The sequence below is a fragment of the Lepus europaeus genome, chromosome 3 (genome assembly GCF_033115175.1).
Source record: "Lepus europaeus isolate LE1 chromosome 3, mLepTim1.pri, whole genome shotgun sequence".
Lineage (NCBI taxonomy): Eukaryota > Metazoa > Chordata > Mammalia > Lagomorpha > Leporidae > Lepus > Lepus europaeus.
The window spans coordinates 86,792,719-86,804,181 of record NC_084829.1 but is presented as its reverse complement, the minus strand read 5'-3'; the positions used below and the strand labels follow the sequence as shown (position 1 = coordinate 86,804,181).

Sequence of the window (11,463 nt, the reverse complement as noted above, 5' to 3'; positions counted from 1 at the left end):
CATTTTACAGTGAACCAGCAGATGGAAAATCAATCTCTCTCTCTCTCTCTAACTCTGCCATTCAAATAAAATAAATAAGTCTTTAAAAAAAAAATGTGGAAATTAACAAATTATATAACACAATAATTCACACTGGAGCTAGAAACAGATATGTAGCTCAAAAATGTCCAGAGCCCTTCACACTGTGATCTATGTCCAAACAGTTTTTACTCAGATTTAACTAAAAGTTTAAATCTGTATTTATTTTCATTTTATTTCAAAGAAACATAGGAAGAGACAGAAAGATCTTCCATCCACTGGTTCACTCCCCAAAATCCCAAAATAGCCAGGGCCAAGAAAATACTAGGAGCCCAGAACTCAATTCAAATCTCCCATATGGGTGCTGGGGACCCAAGCATTTGAGCCACCATTACCTGGTGCCTCCCACTGTGCACAATTCCAAGAGGAATTGGAAGGGGGCCAGGACTTGAACCTAGGCATTCTGATTTGGGATGTGGGTGCTTTAATTGGCATCTTAACTGCTGTACAAAATGCCTGCCCCTGAAACAATGTAAAATTGGGTGTTTTGCATTCATATAATTATGATTACAATCAACTGGGAAATATAGTGATATGTTATATGCCTTTACAACTATACAAAAATGACTTAAACTGGGAAACATGTCTGTGAACATTAGTAATAATTTAATACAATATATCATGTCATTATTTAGATGGCAATGGACTTCACGTTCTTAAGTTTCCTACTGGAAAGTACTGAGTGCTCCTAATTTAAAATGAGAAATATTAAATTACAGTGATTATGCAGACATCATTGGTTATGAAATGCTGCTCGTAAAGAATGTTTTTTCTTTATCTATAAAAATTCTATTGTTAGCCATCAAAAGGAATTCCCCACCCCCTTGGTCTTAGCAGCAGAGCGTTGAGGAGATGCCATGCTGACCTGAACTGCAGCAGGCTTCAATCTGGGCACATCCCTGCAGATGAGGTGGCCTTAGATGTCTGCAAACATCCTCCAACCTGTGACTGAAGCAGGAACTCAACTGGGTGTCTCTTGCTCTCTATTCAAATCTTCAATGACTAACAGGCCACTAACTGCCCAACTACAGTTATCAAACATGTACTTTGTAAATCTCCGTAATATAACCATTAACTACCTGCATTTTGACTTTTCAAAGAGCTTCATTAGCTGCTGGAATCGTTCTGAGACCTGAAAAATTAAAAATTAGTATTAATCATAAGAATCTCAACAGTCTTTTTCAATGATTTTTAAAATTCTTACTTATTTTCATTTTATTTAAAAGTAGAGAGAGAAAGACAGCTGGTTCACTCCCCAAATGCCTCCAACAACTAGGGCTAGGCTAAGCCAAAGCCAAGAGCCTGGAACTCATTATAGCTCTCCCATGTGCATGGCAGGGACCCAGGTATTTGAGCCATCACCTGCTGCCTCCAAGGATAGAGTTAGCAGGAAGCTGGATCGGAAGTGGAGTAGCAATACTCAAACTAGCACTCCAATGTGGGAGGAGGGTGACAGAAGCATGCACCATGCACCATGCCTGCCCCTTTTTCAACCTCTGATGAATACTTTCACAAAATATCTAAAGACAAAGAAAGTTATCTTCAATAATGAAAATATGCTTAGAAAAACAGGATGCCTTCATATTTAAGGTGATTGTTTAATCTAACTTTTAATATTCAACTTTCTCCTTAAATAAGCAAAACATCATTACCAAATTGTCAGAGATCAAATAAGTAAATGGTAAGACACACAAAAAATAAAGGATCACTCCAGTCACAATTCTTTCACAATCACCGACATTAAGTCCTACAATGAGGCATACTTTTAAATAATTTGAGTAATATTATGTATTTTAATATGCTAAAGATGAAGTCTGTAGGACAGCAACATCTGTGAACCAGTATAAATGTAAAGCTTGCGTAGTTACCTGATTTAGATTTTTATTCAGCTTGACAGCTAAATTTGTAAACGTTTTCAAAGATGGCCCGTTTTTTTGACACTCCAATAAAATTTCCCGGTCATCATTTCTGAGGAAGGAAAAGTTATATTTAGCATTTATACACTACAGCAGAAACATAATAAAAATTCTACTGTCCTAAAGTCCACCAATAGTGGTAAAAATTTTATTAAAACAATATATTTATTAAAACTCACATATATCAAACTATAGACAATGATTACCTGTAAGAAACAAGATTACAGATGATTTGACCCTATAAGCTCATATCTTTGCCAATTTTTCTGTAACAAAATGTTATTTCTCTAACGACAAAAGCTTAAGTTTTAGGTTTAAAACAAATTTTACCTTTAATGTGTATACAACTTTAAAAAATAGGGCTAAAAAATGATCATAGGGGCCAGCACAATGGCATAGCAGGTAAAGCTGCCAACTGCAGTGCCGGCATCCCATATGGGCACCTGTTTGAGTCCCAGCTGCTCCTCTTCCAACCCAGCTCTCTACTATTGCCTGGGAAAGGAGTGGAGGATGGCCCAGGAGCTTGGGCCACTGCACCGGTGTGGCAGACCCAGCAGATCCTAGATCCTAGCTTCAGACTGGCCCAGCTCAGGCCATTGCAGCCATTTGGGGAGTAAACCAGCGGATGGAAGATCTCTCTCTCTGCTTCTCTGTATCTCTGCCTTTCAAATAAATAAATATTTTTTTAAAAAGTTATTTATTTGAAAGTCACTAACACAGAGAGGAAGAGAAAAAGCACTCTTCCGTTCGCTGGTTCACTTTCCAGATGCCTCCAACAACTTCATCTGGGTCTCTCACATCGATGGCAGGAGCCCAAGCACTTGGGCATCTTCTGCTGCTTTTCCCAGGCCATTAGCAGGGAGCCAGATCAAAAGTGAAACAGCTCATATGGGATGGCAGCATGACAGGTGGTGGCTTTACCCACTATGTCACAATACCAGCTTCAACCTCTGCTTTTCCTACATGAATGTGTTTATTTGTCTTGCACTGCCAAGTGCCAAGTTACCTTAAGTGGGGATTTGAAGACTGTCATTTTACACAAAACTTATCACTAGTTTTAAGAAAATTGAGCTCCCCTAAGTAAATATTTTAGTCAAATATGATCACTATCTACCTCTAGACCAATGATCATAACCTTTCCATTTAATCGCTGGTGCTTGTGGCATAGTGGATTAAGCTGCTGCCTACAATGCCAATAACCCATAAAGGCAACTGGCTGGAGTCCCAGCTGCTCCACTTCTGATCCAGCTCCCTCCTAATGAGACTGGAAAAGCACTGTTTGGGTCCCTGCATCCACATGGGATACCTGGAAGAAGGTCCTGGCTCCTGGCTTTAGCCTGGCCCAGCTCTGGCCATTATGGTCATCTGGGGAGTGAGCCAGAGATGGAAGATCTCTCTTGTCTCTCCTTCTACTTCTAACTCTGCCTTTCAGATAAAAAAATAAATCTTTAAAAAATATAAAATAAAAATGAACAAACTTGGATCTTAAGCTCTAAACTAGGCCAGCGCCGTGGCTTAACAGGCTAATCCTCCGCCTTGCGATGCCGGCACACCGGGTTCTAGTCCCGGTTGGGGCACCGGATTCTATCCCGGTTGCCCCTCTTCCAGGCCAGCTCTCTGCTATGGCCCAGGAAGGCAGTGGAGGATGGCCCAAGTGGCTGGGTCCTGCACCCGCATGGGAGACCAGGAGAAGCACCTGGCTACTGCCATCGGATCAGCGCGATGCGCCGGCCACAGTGGCCATTGGAGGGTGAACCAACGGCAAAAGGAAGACCTTTCTCTCTGTCTCTCTCTCTCACTGTCCACTCTGCCTGTCAAAAAAAAAAAAAAAAAAAAAAATCTAAACTTAAGGGCACATTTCTCCAGCGCCACGGCTCACTTGGCTAATCCTACACCTGCAGCGCCAACACCCCGGGTTCTAGTCCTGGTCGGGACGCCGGATTCTGTCCCGGTTGCTCCTCTTCCAGTCCAGCTCTCTTCTGTGGCCCGGGAGGGTAGTGGAGGATGACCCAAGTGCTTGGGCCCCACACCTGCATGGGAGACCAGGAGGAAGCACCTGGCTCCTGGCTTCGGATCGGCACAGTGCACTGGCTGTAGCAGCCATTTGGGGGGGGTGAACCAATGGAAAAGGAACACCTTTCTGTCTGTCTCTAACTCTGCCTGTCAAAAACAAAAACAAAAAAAAAACAAAAAACAAAAAAAAAAAACGGCAAAAGGGCACATAAGTACAACCTATTTATAAAACTGGAGACTTAAATTCAGAGGAATAATCAAATTGCAAACACTACTACTTTTGGCCGTTTTGCCACCTGTCATCCTTTCTCAAAAATGTTTACTCCATTACTTCCAAATCAAATTCTTTTAAATTGAAAATGTAAAGTCAAAACAATGAAAAACTCTATCTGTGGTGTTAAGAATGCACACCATTGGTTAAGAGTCACTGCCCTAGAATATTCTACACTATAGCTGGACTGTATCCTGGAAAGTATATTCAACTAACTTTGTCCACTTTTCATGTCATCACTTTCCTTATTTCAGAATGGGATAAAATATGATAATGTATTAATTTTGTTTTTTTATTTGACAGTTATAGACAGTGAGAGAGAGAAAGGTCTTCCTTCCGTTGGTTTATTCCCCTAATGGCTGCTACGGCTGGTGCTGCGCCGATTCAAAGACAGGAGCCAGGTGCTTCCTCCCGGTCACCCATGCGGGTGCAGGACCCAAGCACTTGGGCCATCCTCCTCTGCCCTCCCGGGCCACAGCAGAGAGCTGGACTAGAAGAGGAGCAACCGGGACTAGAACCCAGCGCCCCAACTGGGACTAGAACCAGGGGTGCCGGCGCAATAGGTGGAGGATTAGGATGTATTAAATTTCTAATCTCTCAAAATTTCCTAGTAATTTAAATGTCTTACAACTTACCTTGTCCATGAAACTATAATTTCTCCCTTCTTTTTAATAACATTCCTTGCAGAAAGACTTGTAGAAGCGGTGAGTGCTGCTGCCGAATCTTTAATTCCTGTGGGATCTTTATTCACTACAGACGCCCTTTTCTTATTGGCTTTCTTTCGGTAAGTTTCACCATTCTCTTGAATAAGTTTCTTGGTCTGTTCCCTACTAGTTACATCTGTTTCCTTTCTTTGTTTTTTCTGAGAAGACTGATTTAGTTCAGAAAGGTTTTTTCTCTTTTTGTGAGCATTATCCAAAGTCCCAGGCAACTCTGGATTACCAGAATTTGATGCTGACTCTGATTTTAAATCATCTTTTACTTCACAAGAAACAGGAGATTCTGTGGTCAAATCAATATAGGCTTTCTCAGTAATGCATTTCGAAGGCTTGCTTTCCATTTGCACCTTTTCTTCCGTATACTTATCTTCATCTATACATATCACCTGACATCCCAATCCTTCAACAGCTAATGCAGAATGGTTACTTTCATTTTTACTCTCACTTGAAGCATCTTGTGTCAAATCAATAAAAGTACCCACAGTATCAGATTGCACAGAATTACCTAAGCTGTGAGAATTTTGATTTAAATTGTTTCCAGAACATCTCAACTGATCAATATTTAAAACTGTTACTTCCATCAGTTCCCCCAAGTTTTTGGTCTCAGTAATTGGAACTTTCGTTAGGTCTATATATGTGTCTGGAAGACGATCCTCAACAGAGTGTGGAATTTCTTCTAGTGAAGGCAGTTCTTCAATGCTTTCAGGTACTTTTGGTTCCCATACTTGATGTAACTTGAAACATTCATCAGTCACTTCATCACTGTCACCTGCCTTACCTGAAGCATCTTTAAGAAATTCATATATATCAGGAACCTGTGGTTGTACCATAGAGTTCTGTTCTTCAGGACTTGATTTATTACCATTGACAATTGTGTTAGAATTTTCTAATTCATCCACAGGTTTGGTAACTGTGTCCTGACATGAGACATATTCTTTCTTTGCTGCTTCATCAGCTTCCTTCCCAATGCTGGACAAAGATGCCAATGACTCATCAGTTACCACACTCTGTTTAAGACCAGGGGCCGCAGATGCCAACGACTCATCAGTCACCACACTCTGTTTAAGACCAGCAGACGTGGATGGCATTGCGCGCCGTATTTTCACAATGAAATGATCGTTGGACTTTTCCATTATCACAGCATGCATAGGTAGATTAGGGTGGTACTGAAATCCTGGAGCAACAGACCGGCTTGTCCATGATGAAGAACAACTCGATTTACTGCTTGAATTATCAGATTCCAGAGCTAAATGAATATCTTGTTCTGAGGCATCTTCTTCCTCCAATAAGGCATCTTCACTAAAATGGGCACTAATAACTTCTTCAGGAGTTGAATTAGACAAACCTTCAGGCTTTAAGAAACTGAGATGACCATCTGACTTCAGAGGTGATGGTACTGTCAAAGATACTGCTAGATCTTCAAGAAGTATGGAAGAAATGCAGGGTTTGCTCTTTTCTGAACTACACACATTATCTTTACTTAAGGCTATGTTAGTAGACACTTCAAACATACAACTTTCATCCAACACATCAGGATGAACTGGCAATGAAAGTCCTGAAGACAGAGATGGACCTTTGTCAGACAATAATGACCAATTATCATCACTAATTATTTTAGGACATGGAGAAGCCACCTCTGAAGCCAGCTCTTCTGTTGTACAAGCTGGTATAGACTCACCCTTAAGGCTCTCTAGCAACTGTTTCTCTGGAGTCTTTAACTCCCACTCAGTTTTTTCAGTACAATTAACACTGTTGTCCAAAAGATCAGAACCTTGCAATAAACTCTTAAATATTTCACCCATCTGTGCATCACTCACTAAATTAAAAGTAAGGCTAGATGCTTGCTGTTCAGTAAGAATCTCGAAACTTCGTTCTGGCTTCAAAACCGCATGCTGGGATGTCTGTGCTTCCTCCATGGTGCTGCCTTCAGTTTTTCCCAGCTTTGGGGTACTTGGACAGTCTAGTTCCAAAGCATGCTCTCCAGGTTGAAAGTTCTTTATAGTATCAAAGCAGGTATTAGAACTTTTTTTAATATCATGCTTTATCGCGTTGATACTGGAGTTATTTTGGTCTTGACATTTTTCGTCAGGTTTTTCACTTTCCAATAAAGACTTCAAGTGAACAGAGTCTCCTGGTTTTGGCAATTTTTCTTTTAGCATTTCTTTGTTGGAGTTGTCCAGATGACCGTTCTCACAATTTGAATATCGTACTTTCTCTTTACTTCTTTTATCAAGTTTTCCTTCATCACTGTCACTTCCAAAATTAATGGAATCACAAAACTTTATTAAGATTTTCTTAAGTTTTGCAAATAAATAATCAAGTTGTTCATCTACAAACTTCCACAATTTTTTTTTCATATCTGATAGTTGCTGTTCAAATAAACGGTCAACTATGCCATTCTTTTTAACTTGCTTAAGTTTAGATTCTATAACATCACAGAGATTCTTCTGTAAAGTAGTCACCGACTTGGAGATTTTGGATAAGTCAAGATGTTTAATTAGTGATGTAAAACTCAAAATTGCTGACTCAATAATTCTATGAAATTGTCTTAACGAAAATTTTATCTTGAATTTCATGTAATTTTTCCTCACATGTTTTCTTATCATTCTTAACATGTGCATAATCTCTCGAACAGAAGAGGGTGCAGCAACAATTTGAACTATTTTTTCCAAGCAGGAAGTACTCATTGTTTTATCTTTCTTCTCTGTTTTTGAGTACCTGTTAGATTCCCTTGGTCTTTTATTCCATTTGCTGCTGGTCTGATGGATTTTTACAGATGTTTTCCTATTATCCTTATCCAAGCACATAGTACTTTTCCTACTTGGTGGACTAGTCTTTGTGTTCCGCACTTCAGCAGATGCTCTAGGTTTGGCACTTTTTTCAAAATTTTTATGTGGTTCAGATTTTTCATTGTCACTTATAATTTCTCCTTCTTCTAATTCATCTAAAGATGAATCCTTACAGGAATCTGCTTCTGTACATTTGTCAGCTTTGTAGAATGGCTTTTGATTTTCCTTATTGAGATCTGACCTGGAGATAGAATGAACTGAATTTGGTGGAAACACATCTGTAAAAGAGAAAAGCATATTAAATATGGCCATTGAGTCTTTATCATTTGACATTTTCATACTAAATATAAAAAAAAAAATTAAATACTGAACCAACTCATTTTTTCTTTTAAAAGCAGAATGTGAATGCCTAAAATTCATTTCAATGGTCTTTGATCTTAAAAAGTGCTCAGAAGGTGTGAGAAGTGAGAAGTTTGGTCATTTAGATAATCACCAACAAACTGTTCAGGGTTTATTTATTTAATTTAAATAGTATCACCTACTCTACCATTTGACGATGGATTCTGAACATTAAAAATATATCTGAAAGCAAGTAAACAGTACTTGAAACAATCTGTCCCACAGTTCTCTTTTGTATATAGAATTAAGACATACTTAAATTGAGAGAAGGCTCAAGTACACTTGTAGGTATCAACTAAATCTGGATGTTATTTTCTATGTTATCAAAAAAGAAAGAGGTTGTGGCATACAGGTTAAGCCACTCCTTATGTTGCTGGTATCCCACATTGCAGTGCTGGTTTGAGTCCCAGCTACTCTACTTCCAATCTAGTTTCCAACTAATATGCCTGGCAAGGCAATGGAAGATGGCCCAAGTATGCAAGTCTCTGCCACTCACAGGGGAGACCAGGATGGAATTCCTGGTTCCTGGTTTCAGAGTGGCTGTTGTGGCCAACAGGGAAGCAAACCAGTAGATGGAACATCCCCTCTGTCACACCCTTGCTCTCTTCTGCTCTGCCTTTCAAACAAATAATTTCTTTTTAAAAAGAGCACCCATTTATCTTATGTATTTTTTATTTTCACAAAAAGATGATTTATAGAATATAATTACCTTTATGACTGTTATTACACAATGGAACTCGAGAGGGGCTTTCCATTCTAAGAACTTTTGCTATAGGTCTCACTGGACTATTCAGAGGACTGATGGCTTCTGGAATAGGTCTCAGATGATTGAAGTCAATGCTCAAAACGGAGTTCTCATCATCATGATATATTGAATTTGTTTCACCAATTTCCACTTTCTGGTCCATTAATTCAGTCTGCTGAAGTGAAGGTTCTAGAGTCTCTTTAGGTAAACAAGACTCCAAATGACAAGACTTACTTTCAGTCAGTGGTGTATCGTCTACAAGAGAAGGTTCAAATTTTGAGTTACCATCTTCTGAAAGGATTATTGGCAAAATGCTAGCTTCTTCAATTGAAGGCTGCAAAATGCTTTCACTGTTTTCAGTCACTTTTGTTGCAAGAGTCAACTTCATTTCCACATCTTCAGAAACACCACTAGAATTTAAATTATCATTTTTTTTGGTATCCAATTCCAGGCCAAGGTTTTGAGAAGCATCAGTTTGTAATACATCCATTACCACAGAGGCTGCTGCTCTTGTTTGTTCCATTTCTCTTGATGGTAACAAGGAATCTGTTTTTTCCATTTCCACAGCTGCTGAGGATGTCTCTATACCGGTGGGCAATTCAAAATGCACAGTACTCTCAACAGATTTAACTAACAAACTATTATCTTCTTCCATTTGGCTTCCTGAAACATCGATCTTAGATTCAGGTGCTGCTGGGAGAACATCCTTTGGTTTCAACAACTTTGATTTGGTTTCCTCTGTGACATGTTCACTGACAGAGTTAACACACAACACTGTTTTAGCATGCACTGAGGATTCCAAATCACATACATTATTGGACTTGGGAGAATTAGTTATTTTATGTTGATTATCCTGAGAAATAGGCTGCTTTTTAGCAGGGGAAAGAGTTAAGTTCAATTTTTCCATAAAACTTAACTTTAAGTCTTTGTTTTTTGTGTCACTTGGACCACTCTCAGCTTTCACTGCAGTTTTCTTATCTACTTCAGAAACTTCATTATCAGAGGCTTCACATTTATCATTTTTTGGCTCGTTCTGTCTCTTTAAATCAGTAGTGGTTTTCTTGGCTTCTTTATTAATTTTCTGAAAATATTCTACAGGTATTTTTTTTTCAGTTTTCATATGCCTATTTTCTTCTTTGTTTTCTCGTTCTCTTTTCCTCTTATCTTCAGTTCTGTGCCTTTCTGCTTTTAATGGTGTATTTTCCCACTGGAGCCCAGCATCTACTTCTTTAGAGTCAATACGTTTGTGAGTTCTACTTGAAAGAGAAGATGAAGATCTTCCATCTTGAAAACTATGATTGCTTACAATCCTGTCTCTCTTACAATCTTCCCTTCCTCTTCTCTCTTCTAGATGGTGTTTATCTAAATTATGAGATTTCTTGAAGTGATTCAGTGATTCTCGCTCAGATCTTCTCCAGGGATCCTGGTCCTTCACTACTGATTTAGGTTTCTGATCAGCTCTTCTTTCCTCTTTGTCTTGTGATTTAAGTTCCTTTCTATTTATATTTTGTGATCTCTCATTTTGTCTTTCCAGTTTTTTGTCATTTTGAGATTCTACTCGAGTATGTGACCTTTCTCGCAAAGTCTCTTTATCCCAAGAATAGCTGCTACGTTCACTTTTATAATCCAAATCTGTGTTACTTTTAAACTTTGAACCTCTGCTTTCAGCCTTTGGTTCACCTTTACCATGTTTCTCAGGACGTCCTTGTAGTCTCTGATTACCCTCTATGTTTCTTGGTTCACTATCACCACAGCTAATACTCGAGTCTTTTCGTATTCGATCAGTTCCTTTGCTGTGCTGACTATGTTTAGGATCTTTTCTTCCTCTTCTATTATCCTCATTTGAGCTACCTTCACCACCCTGATAATGAGGTCGTGACCAAATGCCATTGGTGCAATGTTTCTCCAGAGATGTAGGCAAATAAGTGTTCTTTTTATCAGAATGTGGTTTTCCTTCTTTTTCTAGATTTGGCAGTGAAGTACTATGATGTACATCTTTATAAACATCATTTTTAATTCTGTGATCAGTCTTTGAACAATCATCCAAATGAGGAGATTTAGATTTAAGATCTTTTGCTTTAATTGCATCTGATGAAGTCCTTGTAGATTTATGATTATTTCGAAAATGTGGGAATTCAGACAATCTATTGACGAACAAAAAGTAAGAAACAGAGCTAAGTTAATTGGTATTTCATAATATTCCAAATTCTGTTCATATATGACATACTTTTAAAACATAGGTGCCTACGCTCTGGAAAAATAAATTTTACTTGGCATCAAATAATAAGTGGTGAAGAATTTACTAACTTCTAACTAAAGAATGCTCTCTCACTTGCTTTGCTCAAAGAAGTCTTGAAGACCTATCATATTTATCCCAAAAAGTGCCTTTTACTTCTTTACCACGGGTGCACAACTTCCAAACTAACCAAAGCTCTCGTCCTGTACAAAAAATTACATTATTTTCTTTCCCATATTCACTCTACCCCAAATGAAACAAAAGGAAAGTGAAATTTTGCTGAAAAACAAACATGAT

General features: G+C 38.7%; 1 protein-coding gene across 4 annotated transcripts in view; it reads right to left on the bottom strand.

Moving 5' to 3' along the window:
- The window catches only part of CASP8AP2 (caspase 8 associated protein 2), a 29,804-nt gene that overhangs the window by 1,911 nt on the left and 16,430 nt on the right, over positions 1-11,463 (bottom strand). For 3 of the 4 annotated variants that reach the window (XM_062186510.1, XM_062186509.1, XM_062186511.1), the window contains exons 7-10: positions 8,895-11,074; positions 4,914-8,064; positions 1,947-2,046; positions 1,158-1,210 (exon numbers count right to left, since the gene is read on the bottom strand). In XM_062186510.1, coding sequence (XP_062042494.1) covers positions 1,158-1,210; positions 1,947-2,046; positions 4,914-8,064; positions 8,895-11,074 — 5,484 coding nt within the window. Of the gene's footprint in view, positions 1-1,153; positions 1,211-1,946; positions 2,047-4,913; positions 8,065-8,894; positions 11,075-11,463 lie in introns of those variants that run through there. The other variant, XM_062186512.1, reaches the window with a different exon arrangement.